General features: G+C 45.7%; 1 protein-coding gene across 2 annotated transcripts in view; it reads right to left on the bottom strand.

Annotated features, from left to right (window-relative positions):
- The window catches only part of cdh2 (cadherin 2, type 1, N-cadherin (neuronal)), an 87,212-nt gene that overhangs the window by 61,588 nt on the left and 9,901 nt on the right, over positions 1-15,723 (bottom strand). The window contains exon 1 of one of the 2 annotated variants that reach the window (XM_060916085.1): positions 13,779-13,845. The exons of the other annotated variant lie outside the window; for it this stretch is intronic. Within the exon in view, the coding sequence (XP_060772068.1) occupies position 13,779 (1 nt within the window). The 5' untranslated portion in view covers positions 13,780-13,845. Of the gene's footprint in view, positions 1-13,778; positions 13,846-15,723 lie in introns of those variants that run through there. 2 annotated transcript variants of the gene reach the window in all.

Raw genomic sequence — 15,723 nt, 5'->3', positions numbered from 1 at the left:
GTGAATAAAGATTGCGAACTTTATGGGGTTCCTGTCTTTTTTCGCGACTCACCCCCAGAGCTCTGGGTGACATGGGGGGACTGATCTCGAGATGGTAATCGCTCCGGCTGAGGCTGAGGGCAAGAGGTGAAGAAACCTAACAGAACACAAAGTATTTTCAAAATTTGCATCAGACTTGGTGTGCACACTTTGTCGACATTAACGGTAGTCTGACTGTCCGGGTCAACCAAATGTTTGGTCCGGACAAGTCAAATCTGCATCTGCATGTCCAACAAGACAAGTTAAATATTTGGTGAAAATCACCATTTTTATTATTCAAGAGTGACATCAATAAAGTTCCAGCAAAACTAGTTCAATCACCTCGATCCAGCTGAGTTATTGTTTACGAAATTCCGGAGAAGTCGAGCACAGCAGGTGCATGTGTAAAAAATAACCACGTCGTAATACCTAATTATAGATTATTAGATGTTGAATACATTGAAATTGGAGAAATGGCATCCAAATACCTCAATAAAATAAATATCTGTGGTAAAACTTCATTTCATTCAGACATTCATTGTATTTTTCTTTTGTATGGTACACATTAACCATAGCAAATGTAGAAAATATTTCACAGGAATTTTACGACAGTACCAAATTCACTTGCAGTTTGTTTTCATTCACAACATGATTCTGTCCCCCTTATCATGTCCAACTTGTTTTCTTTCGGCTTCATTTTGTTGAATGAAAGTGAAAGACGACAATCCCAACTCTTCAAATTGCATATCAGGTAACAGGTTATAACAACACATGCACCACAATGGGGCATTGGATAGTTTTTGTTTTTTGTTGCAGTTAAAGTTTGAGTTTTATGAAAAAATTATAAATCATTGAAGCATAATGGTTATCATAACTATACCTGCTTTTTGATAAACTTTGTTAACCACTTTCCTTTCACTGAACTAGGAAATACATAGTAATAAAAAGGTTACGGTCAGGACAAGTGAAACATCTTGCTGCTTGTCTGACTGGACAAGTGGAATAAAAAATTAATGTCAAGCGCTGTCTCACTCACTTCTTCCAGCTTGTCCCACTTACGTGTGTGGGGTCGCTGCCATGTGGACTCTATTGATCCACGTCATATAAATCGAAGCATAGTTTTACACCGGATGCCCTTCCTGCCACCACCCTCCCATTTCCAGACTTGGGAAATAACCATTCACAACTATAAACAATTTAGAGTAGCCAGTTAACCTAACTGCATGTCTTTGGACTGTGGGGGAAACCGGAGCACCCAGAGTAAAACCGCACAGACACGGGCAGAACATGGAAACTCCACACAGAAAGGCCCCTGCCAGCCACTGGGCTTGAACCCAGAATATTCTTGCTGTGCAGCAACAGTGTGGACCACTGTGACGCCCTAATGTTGTGCCCTGTCTGTGTGCAAAAATTTCACACAGAAATTTTCCACATCTCAATTTTATGTCATATCTGGTGTGTATTCTGTGAATATGGAAAAAAAAACAAACAGGAAAAGCATGTAGTTATGAGAATAAGAAATCCTGACCCGCTAACAGGTCCGAAGAACCTGTTAGCTGTTAGGAGTTTAATCAGTTAATGTGGAAAAGAAGGGAAAATTAAGCGATTTATTATGAGTGTTAAAAGATTACTACTGGATGCCCTGTTGTCATGGATTCTGTTCTTTCAAGCTTAGTGTTAGAGGTCACACTGATTTCTCCTCTTTTTAGTGTGTATTTCTAAAAGAGTGCATGTCATTTGGTTTTAAATATCAGTACTTCTGATTAGGGATCGACCGATATGTTTTTTTCAGGGCCGATACCGATACCGATTATTATGGAATTGGGATGCCGATAACCGATATGTGCAACCTGTTAGGGTTTTGCTGGGATTCGAACCTGGTTCGTTGGTGTGATAATCCAGCAAACCCCCACTAGGCCACCAGGGGGATGACTCAAATGCAGAGGCGTGAGGCGGAAGTAGAAAAAGAATCAAAAGGTTTATTTAAACTATATACACTATATACAGGGCAAAACAAAAGACAACAAAAAAACCAAAGAGTATAATCCAAAAGAAAAGCAAAGTGCAAAAATACAAAAGCTAGGAAGATCAAAAAACACAGTACAAAGGAAACTGGAGATAAACATAACAGCACAAAGACTCCGTGACAAGAGGACTGAACTCAGGGGTATAAATAGACAAACTAATAAAGGACACAGGTGAAGATAATTAGGCAATTAACACAAACACAAAACACAGGAACAGTGGCGGCCTCTAGAGGCCAAAATAAACACGACATGAAAAGGAAATAACAGCGGCCTCTAGAGGCCAAAACAGTCCTAGTCCTAACAGGACCCCCCCCTCTAGGAGCGTCTCCTGACGTTCCCAGGGCGATCCGGATGGGCCGAATGGAAGTCCCGACATAGTTCTTTATCAAGGACATCCCGAGCAGGAACCCAGCAGCGCTCCTCAGGACCATAGCCCTCCCAGTCCACCAGATATTGCAACCCGCCGCGGACCCGGCGGGAGTCAAGCAGGCGATTCACAGTGAACACAGTCTGCCCCTGGAAGATGCGGGGGGGTGGGGGGTTCCTAGGGGCAGGGGCATACGTAGATGTCAGTACGGGCCGTAACAGGGAAACATGGAAAGTGGGGTTGATCCTCAGAGTCCGGGGCAACTGGAGCCGGTAGGAGACAGGGTTCACCCTGCGCACCACCTTGAAGGGGCCAATGTAGCGAGGAGCAAGCTTGCGGTTCTCCACCCGCAGTGGAAGGTCCTTAGTGGACAGCCAAACACGCTGCCCAGGGCGGAAAGCGTGTGCAGGTCTTCTATGGCGGTTGGCCTGAGTCTGGTTGGTTCTGGAGGTCTGTATGAGGGTCTTCCTGACCTTGCTCCAGGTCTTGCGACACCGTCTCACATATTGGTTGACCGAGGGCACCCCCGCGTCCTCCTCCTGGTCCGGGAACAGAGGTGGCTGGAACCCGAATTGGCACTGGAATGGCGACAGCTTGGTGGCCGATGACTGCAGGGTGTTGTGGGCGTACTCCGCCCATGGCAGCCAGGTGCTCCACGATGTCGGGTTATCCATAGCCAGGCCTCGCAGGGTGGTTTCCAGGTCCTGGTTGAGCCTCTCCGTCTGACCATTGGACTGTGGGTGAAACCCAGAGGAGAGGCTGGCAGTGGCTCCGATGACCTTGCAGAACCCGTGCCACACTCGGGAGGAGAACTGGGGCCCTCGGTCTGAGACGATGTCCTGTGGAAGACCAAAGACTCGGAAGACATGATTAAACAAAAGTTTCGCAGTTTCAAGAGCAGAGGGGAGTTTGCACAGTGGTATGAAGCGGCAGGCCTTGGAGAATCTGTCAACTAAGACCAAAATGACCGTGTTACCTTGTGACTCAGGGAGACCCGTGATAAAGTCGACTGCCACGTGGGACCAGGGACGCCGGGGAATGGTCAGAGGATGCAGGAGACCCTGGGGACGCTGTCGTGGGTTCTTGGTTCTGGTGCAAACCTCACAGGACAGGACAAATGACCTTACTTCCTTCTCCATGTTAGGCCACCAGAAGCGTCTTTTCAGGAAGTCCAGGGTCCTCCGAGCTCCCGGGTGGGCGGTGAGAGGGGAAGAGTGACCCCACTGGAGAACCTTGGCCCGGGCTTGATGTGGGACGTACAAGAGGCCTGGTGGCCCCGTCCCAGGACCGGGGTCCTGGCGTTGGGCTCGTCGGACAGCCTCCTCAATACCCCAGCGGACAGGGGCCACAATCCGGGACACAGGGATAATAGGCCCGACTTCATTCTCCCTGTTAGTGGCAGAGAACAGTCTGGACAGTGCGTCAGGTTTGGTGTTCTTGGAGCCGGGGCGGTATGAGAGGGTGAAGTCAAACCGACTGAAAAACAGGGCCCACCTAGCCTGTCGAGGGTTCAGTCTCTTGGCTTGCTGGAGGTACTCCAGGTTCTTGTGGTCAGTCCAAACCAGGAATGGATGTTGTGCTCCCTCCAGCCAGTGCCTCCACTCCTCAAGGGCCAGTTTGACCGCTAGCAGTTCTCGATCCCCCACATCGTACCGGGACTCAGCAGGACTCAGGCGGTGGGAGAAGTAAGCGCAGGGGTGCAGCTTTCCTTCCGAACGTTGAGAGAGCACCGCGCCGACACCACTGTCCGAGGCGTCCACCTCCACGATGAATGGTTGGGAGGTGTCCGGGAGAACCAGAATGGGTGCCGTGCAGAAGCGGTCCTTGAGGTCTTTGAACGCCTTTTCTGCCTGAGGAGACCAGCCATAAGATCCACCTGTCCCTTTGGTGAGGTCAGACATGGGTGCTGCCACAGAACTGAAGTTCCTGATGAACTTGCGGTAGAAGTTAGCGAATCCTAAGAACCGCTGAACCTCCTTAACGGACTTGGGAGTAGGCCAATCCCGGACGGCCAGGGTCTTGGCAGGGTCCATTTGGAGTTGGCCTGTCCGTACAATAAATCCCAGAAAGGAGACCTCGGGAACATGAAATTCGCATTTCTGGGCCTTGGCGAACAGATTGTTCTGTAGCAGCCTCTGGAGAACCTGGCGGACATGGTGGCGGTGCTCCTGCACGGTCTTGGAAAAGATAAGGATGTCGTCGAGGTAGACAAAAACGTATAGGTTAATCATGTCCCTTAAGACGTCGTTGATTAGGGCCTGAAAAACAGCTGGTGCGTTGGTGAGTCCGAAGGGCATCACCTGGTATTCGTAGTGCCCAGACGGGGTGTTAAAGGCAGTCTTCCACTCGTCTCCCTGTCGGATACGGATGAGGTGGTATGCGTTCCGTAGGTCCAACTTGGTGAAGACGGTGGCGCCTTGGAGCAGGTCGAAAGCTGTGGACATCAGCGGAAGGGGATATCGGTTGCGCACAGTGATCTTATTCAGGCCCCTGTAATCAATACATGGTCGGAGCCCCCCATCCTTCTTGCCGACAAAGAAGAAGCCGGCTCCAGCAGGTGAAGTGGAGGGTCGAATAAACCCAGAGACCAGGGCATCTTTGAGGTATTCCTCCATGGCCTTGCGTTCTGGCTGAGAGAGTGAAAACAGTCTGCCACGAGGAGGGGTAGTCCCAGGGAGCAAGTCGATGGCACAGTCGTAGGCCCGGTGCGGAGGAAGAACGGCGGCCCTGCTCTTGCTGAATACCTCCTTGAGATCCCAGTACTCTGTGGGAACTTGAGATAACTCGGTGAGATCAGGGGGCTCGGCAGGAGACACAGGAGAGCTAGAGAGCAGACAAGAGGCATGGCATGCAGGGCCCCATTCCACAACCTGGCTTGTTACCCAGTCTATGCGAGGGTTGTGGCGAGTAAGCCAAGGAAGGCCTAGAATAACTGGGAACTCAGGTGAAGGAATCAGGTGCAGGGATATTTCTTCCTTGTGACCTTGAGACTGGAGGAAAACAGGAGAAGTAACTTGGGTGACTCTTCCATCACCTAACGCTTGGCCATCGAGGGCAGACACAGACAGTGGGACTTCAAGAGGTGCAGTCGGAATATTGATGCTTTGGGCGAAGTGAATATCCATAAAGTTCCCAGCCGCCCCTGAGTCTATCAAAGCTTGACAAGAGTGGACAGACTCACCCCAGGAGATGGAGACCGGGATGTAGATTCCTTGGCCAGGGAGTCCGGGAGAGAGGGTAGGCCCCGTCACAACCCTCCCTCGGCTGGACGGGGCGGTCCTTTTCCCAAGAGTTCGGGACATGATGCTCGGAAGTGACCAGGCTTGCCACAGTAGATGCAGCACTTGTCCCTCCTTCTGCGCTCCCTCTCAGATGCGGAGAGGCGAGTACGACCCACTTGCATGGGTTCTGGACAGTCACTGAAGGAGGTAGACGGTCTCCAGGTAGAGGTAGGGAGGCTGGGGGGGCTCAAGGCTTGGTGGCGTTCTCTCATCCTGTTGTCCAGACGAATAGCATGTGAGATGAGGGTTTCGAGGTCACTTGGGCATCCAATAGAGGCCAGACCGTCCTTGATGGGGTCAGACAGACCATGGTGGAAGGCTGACACCAGGGCAGTCTCGTTCCATCCACTTACTGCTGCGAGTGTTCGGAACGAGATGGCGTAATCTGCGACGCTTCCTCCTTGCCGGATGGACATGAGCTTTCGGGCTGCGTCGGTACTGATGTCTGCCTGATCGAAGACCCGAAGCATCTCTTCAGAAAACAGCTGGAAATCAAAGCACTCAGGTCCCTGTCTTTGCCAGATAGCAGTAGCCCAGGCTCGCGCCTTACCAGCTAATAAGGTGATCACAAAGGCAATCTTGCGGCGATCCGTAGTGTAGGTGGTAGGCTGAAGCTCAAAGGTGAGTTGACACTGGGTAAGGAACTCTCGGCACTCACTGTGCTTGCCGTCATACCTCTGTGGTGCAGGAAGGCTGGGTTCGCGAGGTGAAGAAGGCAGCATTGCAGGAGGCACTGGAGCAGGAGTGGGAGCTGGATCAGGAGCAGGAACTGGATCAGGAGCAGGAGATGCAGGCAGAGATGTCAGCTGTGCCAGGGTTTTCCCAATTTGCTGAAGCAGTTCCTCGTGGCGAGCGAGGGCCTCACGTTGGCTGGTGAGCGTACGTCCATGAGCGTCCATGGTCGCTCCGAAGCGTGTCAAAGCTGCCATAATTCCCTGAAGGTTGGCCGGGTAGACAGTTGAAGCAGCCTCTGCTGAGTCGGTCATGACGGAGTCTTTCTGTTAGGGTTTTGCTGGGATTCGAACCTGGTTCGTTGGTGTGATAATCCAGCAAACCCCCACTAGGCCACCAGGGGGATGACTCAAATGCAGAGGCGTGAGGCGGAAGTAGAAAAAGAATCAAAAGGTTTATTTAAACTATATACACTATATACAGGGCAAAACAAAAGACAACAAAAAAACCAAAGAGTATAATCCAAAAGAAAAGCAAAGTGCAAAAATACAAAAGCTAGGAAGATCAAAAAACACAGTACAAAGGAAACTGGAGATAAACATAACAGCACAAAGACTCCGTGACAAGAGGACTGAACTCAGGGGTATAAATAGACAAACTAATAAAGGACACAGGTGAAGATAATTAGGCAATTAACACAAACACAAAACACAGGAACAGTGGCGGCCTCTAGAGGCCAAAATAAACACGACATGAAAAGGAAATAACAGCGGCCTCTAGAGGCCAAAACAGTCCTAGTCCTAACACAACCGATAAATGTAAACATTATAATTCACATGAAATTAAACATAGCACACACTGACACAGACCTTCATATCCATGAAATGTATGTTTAATTGTAAAATTGAACATGAAATTTTGTGCAGGGAGATGCCAGCAGCATTTGTACAATAGAGTCAAACATTAGTTAGAATAAAATGAGAAATAAAATAATAATAAAATAAATATTCACCAATAAAAAAATAAAATCACTCCCTACTATATTACAGCTCACCATTTTCAGTGGAAAATAAATGAAAATACACTCTGGATTCTTTTACACTAAGAACTAAGTAAGACTTACCAACTTCAAGTAGTTTTTAAATAACAAATCAAGTGTAGTGAGCTACCTGCAGCATTTTTTAAAAAGTAAAATCAAACATAAAGTAGGCTATCACTCCCTATTATGTAACAACTTAACAAGTAACCATCTACATTCTAATGCTTTTAATGCCCAAGCCTAATATTCCCAATTTAGAATTATATTGTAGTGAAGGAAGCACAGTTGCTCTGCATGTTAAAAGCTCTGGTTAAAAGGAGCGGCTGCTCCTTTAAGAGTATATCGCTTTCCAAATCAGAAGCACTAGCGAGAAGAATCACTTGCGGAAGAATTATAAGGAGTACATTACAGCGCAATGTGAAGTAGCATAAGAACATTTAAGTGAAGAGTTTAATTGATGTATTTCGTTCATTACCGTTTATCCAAGCAAGTGTGCATCCATGACACAATTAATTACTGAGCCCACAACAAGCGTCCTGACAAACTCCCTACAGTATTACACAGCCGACTAGCACCATATCACACCTGGCTTGTTTAAATGTTCAAATAGCGCGTTATAAAGTTACCTAACATATACAAGTGCAATGCGCTTTTTGAGCACGAGTCACGTCATGAAGTTTACTCATCACCATAACAAATAGCCAGTAGGCTTGCGCTAGCCTACAGAACACAAACACTGCGTTTTATTGCGTCTTCCCTTGACCACCTCTCTGTATGGCTGTCATTCTACTGTTCGAGTAGAACTACTGACACATTCACAACGTTTCCAGACGGGGATTTAAAAATGACTGCAGCCTATGTTATGCTGGGGACTGCTTACTATGGACAACATTACATGTGGTTTCAGCGAGACTAGTTGGTTGTAGGCTAATTCAAGTGCTTCCTTCCGTAAGCTAAGTTTGCCTGGCTACACAGATGCAAATGGACAATTTTAACAAGTAGTAGATGAAGAATGTAAACATATAATGATGTTGTGCTTTTGCAACTTGTGTGTTTGTGACTTATTGTGGCAAAAGCAGCATGTCCTTACCTTGAAGTGGGATCTGCTTCTGCCCGAGTGCCCATACGGCCGCCTTGAAATAGTTCACAGCGGTTAGCTACGCGTGTTGATTGGCTATATCTCTTGTGCCAAACAAATCAGATGTTGTGGTGGGCGGGACCGTGTTCTTGAACTCAGAGAGGCAAGTGCAGGAAAGGACGTGCAGTGACAGTCGCGATAGGAATGAAATGGCTGCAAAAAGTCATGTTATCGGCATATCGGTGGAAATTATGACCGATACCGATAACCCTAAAAATGCAGAATATCGGCCCGATATATCGGCCAGGCCGATTATTGGTCGACCCCTACTTCTGATATCTTTTTTTTGTTTGTATATTAATATTTTGTAAACTAGAATAAAGCAACAAAGTCTATTTCCAAAGTAATGCCTGAATATTTAGCTGATCATGACTATACACACACAAAATTATCAAATATTACATATCTGGAAGGGGCGGCACGGTGGTGTAGTGGTTAGCGCTGTCGCCTCACAGCAAGAAGGTCCGGGTTCGAGCCCCGTGGCCGGCGAGGGCCTTATTGTGTGGAGTTTGCATGTTCTCCCTGTGTCCGCGTGGGTTTCCTCCGGGTGCTCCGGTTTCCCCCACAGTCCAAAGACATGCAGGTTAGGTTAATTGATGACTCTAAATTGACCGTAGGTGTGAATGTGAGTGTGAATGGTTGTCTGTGTCTATGTGTCAACCCTGTGATGACCTGGCGACTTGTCCAGGGTGTACCCCGCCTTTCGCCCGTAGTCAGCTGGGATAGGCTCCAGCTTGCCTGCGACCCTGTAGAACAGGATAAAGCAGCTAGAGATAATGAGATGAGATGAGACATATCTGGAAGTGGTATCTTTCAGTATCTGGTGTGACCCCCTTGTGCAGCAATAACTGCAACTAAATGCTTCCGGTAACTGTTGATCAGTCCTGCTCACCAGCTTGGAGGAATTTTTAGCCCATTCCTCTGGACAGAACAGCTTCACCTCTGGGATGTTGGTGGGTTTCCTCACATGAACTGCTTGCTTCAGGTCCTTCCACAACATTTTGATTGGATGAAGATCAGGACTTTGACTTGGCCATTCCAAAACATTAAATGTATTCTTCTTTAACCATTCTTTGGTAGAACAACTTGTGTGCTTAGGGTTGTTGCCTTGCTGCATGACCCACCTTCTCTTGGGATTCACTTCATGGACAGATGCCCTGACATTTTCCTTTAAAATTCGCTGGTATAATTCAAAATTCATTGTTCCATCAATGATGGCAAGCCATCCTGGCCCAGATGCAACAAAACAGGCTCAAACCATGACACTACCACCACCATGTTTCACAGATGGGATAAGGTTCTTATGCTGGAATGCAGTGTTTTCCTTTCTCCAAACTTAATGCTTATCATTTAAACCAAAAAGTTCTATTTTGGTCTCATTCATCCACAAAACATTTTTCCAATAGCCTTCTGGCTTGTCCACGTGATCTTTAGCAAACTGCAGACGAGCAGCAATGCTCTTTTTGGAGAGCAGTGGCTTTCTCCTTTCAACCCTGCCATGCAGACCATTGTTGTTCAGTGTTCTCCTGATGGTGGACTCATGAACATTAACATTAGCCAATGTCAGAGAGGTCTTCAGTTGCTTAGGTGGGGTTTACATTAGACCGTATCAGCGGATCATCAGATTAACGTTTTTAAAACGATTAACATGCACACAGCAACACCAATACACGATTCGCCTGCACTCAGCAACGCCAATACACGGATACGCTCGGCTCCACAGGCATCCTGCGCTCCAAATCACTCCGCCCTGAACAGCGAGTGCCCTCTGGAGGGTGCGCACTCCGGCCCTGCGCAGCTCACAGAGCGCGCGAGTGAAGTGCACGAGCAGTAATTCAGGACTGAGCCGCTGTGTGTGTGCTCTCAGTGCATATCGGGTATGCGCGTCACTTACCACTTGCAAGTGGAAGGATGGCAAGCCTAAAGACAATCATAACTACACAATGGGCAGTATTTGCATCAGTATTTACAGTATTTTCATACTTTTATACTCTTTAATGAAAGGTGATACAAGGCGGAAGTCCACGCCGTTTTTCAGTCGCGTCACATGACCAACGCCAGCGAATCAGGAAGGTGGATGTCACAGTGACATTGTCCAATGACGACGCCAGCTAGAGCTCAGCACAGCGTATCTGCGTATCCTCAATGTTTACACAGCACCGGACCAGACACGATCTAGATTGAATACGTGGACGCTGGCGGATTCCCGTTTCCCGGCGTTTTAATGTAAACGGACAGTGCATCCGCGAAGAAAACGAGACAGATACGGTCTAATGTAAACTTGGCCTTAGAAGTTACCCTTTGTGACCTCACTGACTATTCCACACCTTGCTCTTGGAGTGATCTTTGTTGGTCAACCACTCCTGGGGAGGGTAAAAATGGTCTTGAATTTCCTCCATTTGTACACAATCTGTCTGACTGTGGATTGGTGGAGTCCAAATTCTTTAGAGATGGTTTTGTAACCTTTTCCAGCCTGATGAGCATCAACAACGCTTTTTCTGAGATCCTCATAAATCTCCTTTGTTCGTGCCATGATACACTTCCACAAACATGTGTTGTGAAGATCAGACTTTGATAGATCCCTGTTCTTTAAATAAAACAGGGTGCCCACTCACACCTGATTGTCATCCCATTGATTGAAAACACCTGACTCTAATTTCACCTTCAAATTAACTGCTAATCCCAGATGTTCACATACTTTTGCCACTCACAGATATGTAATATTGGATCAGTTTCCTCAATAAATAAATGACCAAGTATAATATTTTTGTCTCAATTGTTTAATTGGGTTCTCTTTATCTACTTTTAGGACTTGTGTGAAAATCTGATGATGTTTCACAAACTTTCAAGCACCACTGTAAGGCTACGTTCACACTGCAGGCTGAAGTGACTCAAATCCGATCTTTTCGCCCATATGTGACCTGTATCCGATCTTTTATTGACAATATGAATGACACAGATCCGATTTTTTCAAATCCGACCCAGGCCGTTTGGATATGTGGTGCTAATTCCGATTCCTATCCGCTCTTTTCATATGCGACTTCAGTCTGAACCGCCAGGTCACATTCATCCGACTTACACGTCATCAACAAGCCACAAACGTCACTATTCTGCGCTGAAGTAGGCGGCGGGTCTCTCAAAAAAGTTACAACAACATGGCGCATAATCACAGGCGCAGATAGAGGGTGGGACGAGTCATATTTAAATTCACCTCGTTCGGTCCCCCCTACTTATAGGGAGGAAAAAACGTTTATGCTGTCTTTCATTGCATAAGGCAAACCTCACGGAAAAATCAAAAGACTAATTACCATTCGGTTTATTGAGGTGCACAGCAGTGTATACATATAGTTGCAACAACTCACATAAAACAAAACAAAGACTGATATTCGGTTGGTTGAGCTGCGCAGACTGCACAGGTTGCGAGCTCGAGCTTGGTTGCTATGGTTACTAACAACAAGTTTGACAGGCATGTTGGGGTTGGTTAGCTGGCAGCTTTGTCCCCCCCCAGTTTTTTGTCCCCCCCAGTTCAAAAAACGTATCTGCGCCCCTGCGCATGACATCAGTGCGAGGGACGCTTCGGGCTGTGAAGGTTCTGAATCTTCTCAATGGAAGGACGCAGAGGTTAGGGAGCTGATTTCCATTTGGGGGGATGCAGCTATTCAAGCTAGATTGGATGAGTCATACCGCAACCGGGCGGTTTTACTTCCGTAAACACTGGCCATGCTCACTGCGTGTGACGTCGTCGTATCCTGCAGTGCGCATGCGGAACACTTTTAGGTCGCTTTTCGTTCATACTGAGGATCACATACAAGTCGCATATATTTGTTAATGTGAACGACCTCACAAAAAAATCGGAATTGAGCATTAAGCCTTGCAGTGTGAACGTAGCGCAAGTGTCTGACAACATGGAAAGGATCTCTTTTGTAAACATCAGAAAACAGCCCCTGTGCGAAAATCGACTATAGGCACTGAATGGGGTGCTGCGTCAGGGACCGGAAGAACAGAAAGGTAAAACAATTTGTGTGTGTGTGTGTGTGATTTTCTACAGTTTGTTTACACTTACTGAGGTAAACAGACACAGGTGTGTCTCTGTAGGGATCATTTTTGTGTTGGCAGACAGTTATAATAACATTATGTGCCTGTCAGTGGCGAAAACAAGTGGTTTATTTTGATGTGGATGATTGCACCAGAGGATTATATTGTATAGCTGTTTTGCAGTTGCCAGTTACAACTCAATACTGAACCAATTTTAATTGTTTTTGTCCCTAGTTAAATATTTGGACCCAAAGAGATGTGAAAATAGAGCCCAGGATTAAAAAAAATCTCGGAATTTTCCTTCAATTCCATTCCTGAAACATAATAGGCTGAATATCCATCCATTTTGGCATATCACTATTGTGACGTGGCCGCGCCGACGACTTCAGCCATCAAAGTTTCTAGGGAACATTACAGTAGTGATTTCCCCTTGTCTTCTACAGGACTATTATAGAGGTTTTCTCCTCTCAACCATTCACACTCACACCTATGTACAATTTAGAGCCACCTAACCTGCATATCTTTGGACTGTGGGAGAAACCGGAGGAAACCAACGCAGACACAGGGAGAACATGCAAACTCCACATAGAAAGGCCCCCATCAGCCGCTGGGCTCGAACCCAGAACTTTCTTGCTGTGAGACTACAGTGCCACCTAGGCTGAATATAGAGCTCATATAATAAAATAGGGAGTTTAGAAAGCTATTAGTCCTGGAAACTGTGCATTCATTAAGGCCATCACACACAAAGTGCAATTTTACTGTTTGTGCGCCATCTTTCTATGAAATAGCCCAATATAATTTACTGCATGTTGTTGTTATCAAAAGAAGTCCAAACGCAATGGTAAAAGTTGTCAATAGAGCCAGCAAATTCCAAACTCCCCGAAACAGTCAAGAATGATTATTCTTGCATTTTTGTTCGCAGCAAAATACCATTCGCTTCCAGTTTTCATTTTCATTCCTTGAACTGGTTTGATGCTAAGCTTCACACTACTAACTCTCTCTCTCTCTCACATACACACACACTCATGAACATGTACACACATTGATGTAGTGATCGATGCTTCCAGTATCTTTGTTTTGTTAGATCAATGCAAGGTAATGAAGTCCGTGTGTCAGAGAGAGAGAGAGAGAGAGAGAGAGAGAGAGAGATGGGCCTTTTCCACTGCATGGTACCACCACAACTTGATTCGACTTTACTCACTTTTGGTATCAGCAGTTCATTTTCCAGTACAGCTGGTTGTCATAGCAGCACCACAGAACACTGCAGTGATGTCATCTTCAACGTGAAACACACACACACAGGAACATCTTTATTACTATTATTTATTTATTACATACTTATATATGTTAACATGGCGTAATGGTTAAAGCACAGGGCTTTCGTTTGGAGAATGCAGGTTTGTGTCTCTGCTTGGCATATTTTATTTGGGGAAAGTTTTGCTGCAGATAACTCATTTAAAATTAGCCACTCCGTACTGATATTTTGCCTAACCCTCTGTTGGGAAAAACGATGAGTGTAGTGCACTCTGCTTTTGATCTCTGTAGTCAGTAAGCATATTAAAGCAAGTCACCGACCGACGGCTCCTGCTTTCATAAGAAACCATTCGAGACCATAACTTTTAGTAAGATAGACAGAATCCTGCTTCAGTCAGAGTAATGCCATGCTATGATGTTTGATTTATTACAAAACCATGGTCAACCCAGAAACATTACCCTTTTTTTTCACCAACAGAGGGTTAGGCAAAATATCAATACAGGGTGGCTAATTTTAAATGAGCTTCCTGCAGCAAAACTTTGTCTGAAAGGAATATACCAAGTAGGGACATGAACCCATGCTCTTCGAGTGAAAACCCTGTGTGAGTGAAAACCATAACATCATTTTAACATATAGCGTGTAGAAGGGTTTTTTTTTTCTGCTGCTTGTAAACCGATGGCACTGTTTATGCTATTACCATTACATCCTGACAGTTTGGTTTTTACGTTATTTTTTGTTTGTTTGTTTGTTTGTTTGTTTGTTTGTTTGTTTAACAACATGCGTTTAAATTGTGATGAATTGTGACAACTTCAGCTGGATATAACATCATTTTGCCTGCACATACACAACATCCACACGCATGGTGAAAACACACATATAATCAGTGAAGTATAATACATAAATATAATGCTATTTTAAAATGGAGGATGTGTTCAGGATGTCCCATCTTGTACAATGATGATGCAGTGATACAATTCTCTCTGACCAGTTTGTAGTCTGCAGTGTTTCTCATCACCTTTTGGTATTGCTTCAGCTCACTTGGAACCTTGATGGAGGTGATCCCAAAAAAAGTACCCGTTACCAAGTATTATCCACAAGTTTGGCCCAATGGAAAACCAAAAAAGATGAGTAAAGTAAAGTCAAGTTAAGCTGGTACCATGCAGAGGAAAAGGACTGACAGAGAGAAAGTGAAAGGGAGGGAGGGAGGGAGAGAGAGAGAGAGAATAAATTTTGCATTATTTTAAAAACATTAAATTGTAGGTGCTGGCAGGTACATTAGGATGGATAATACAGTACAATAGGTGCAAGCAAACTATGAAACAAGATGTAATCAAGAATTAGAGATAACACAAATCAGTTATGTCTAGTGATTGATCAGCTTATTGAGCAACATAAAGGTTAATCAAACCCATAATATAATTTCAACGTTGATGGCAGCAAACAACAGGGAAATCAAATTTAATATTGATATTCTACTAGCTATAGTATGTAAATGTGCACACTGTTGACTTCTATGTGCCTAATTCTAAGATGTAAAGTTTTATATCAGTTAAAGATGAAATTCATACACTATTTTAAATCCAATACCTTGGTTCCGGTGGTTTGGAAGATTTGTCGGAAGTGTATGTAAAGCCTGTCAATGATTCTTCTCCCCTTCCATGTTTCTCCATCAGCTAGGAAACATTTGCGAACTGTCAAAGCTAAGGCACCTTGAACAGCCCCAAAATAATCATCTGCTCAAAAATCCTTCTTCTCACCTTACCTGTATCTGTGTGGGTGTCACATTTTATTCAGGTGTCATGGTCGTGTCAGTCATAGCATATGGCCCCGTCTGACCCAAGCTAAGAGATGTGTGGACTCGGCCGAGTTCAGGCCTCAAGGCTGTTTGAGT

The sequence above is a fragment of the Neoarius graeffei genome, chromosome 3 (genome assembly GCF_027579695.1).
Source record: "Neoarius graeffei isolate fNeoGra1 chromosome 3, fNeoGra1.pri, whole genome shotgun sequence".
In the NCBI taxonomy this organism is placed as follows: domain Eukaryota; kingdom Metazoa; phylum Chordata; class Actinopteri; order Siluriformes; family Ariidae; genus Neoarius; species Neoarius graeffei.
This window is presented reverse-complemented; position numbering and strand designations above follow the sequence as displayed.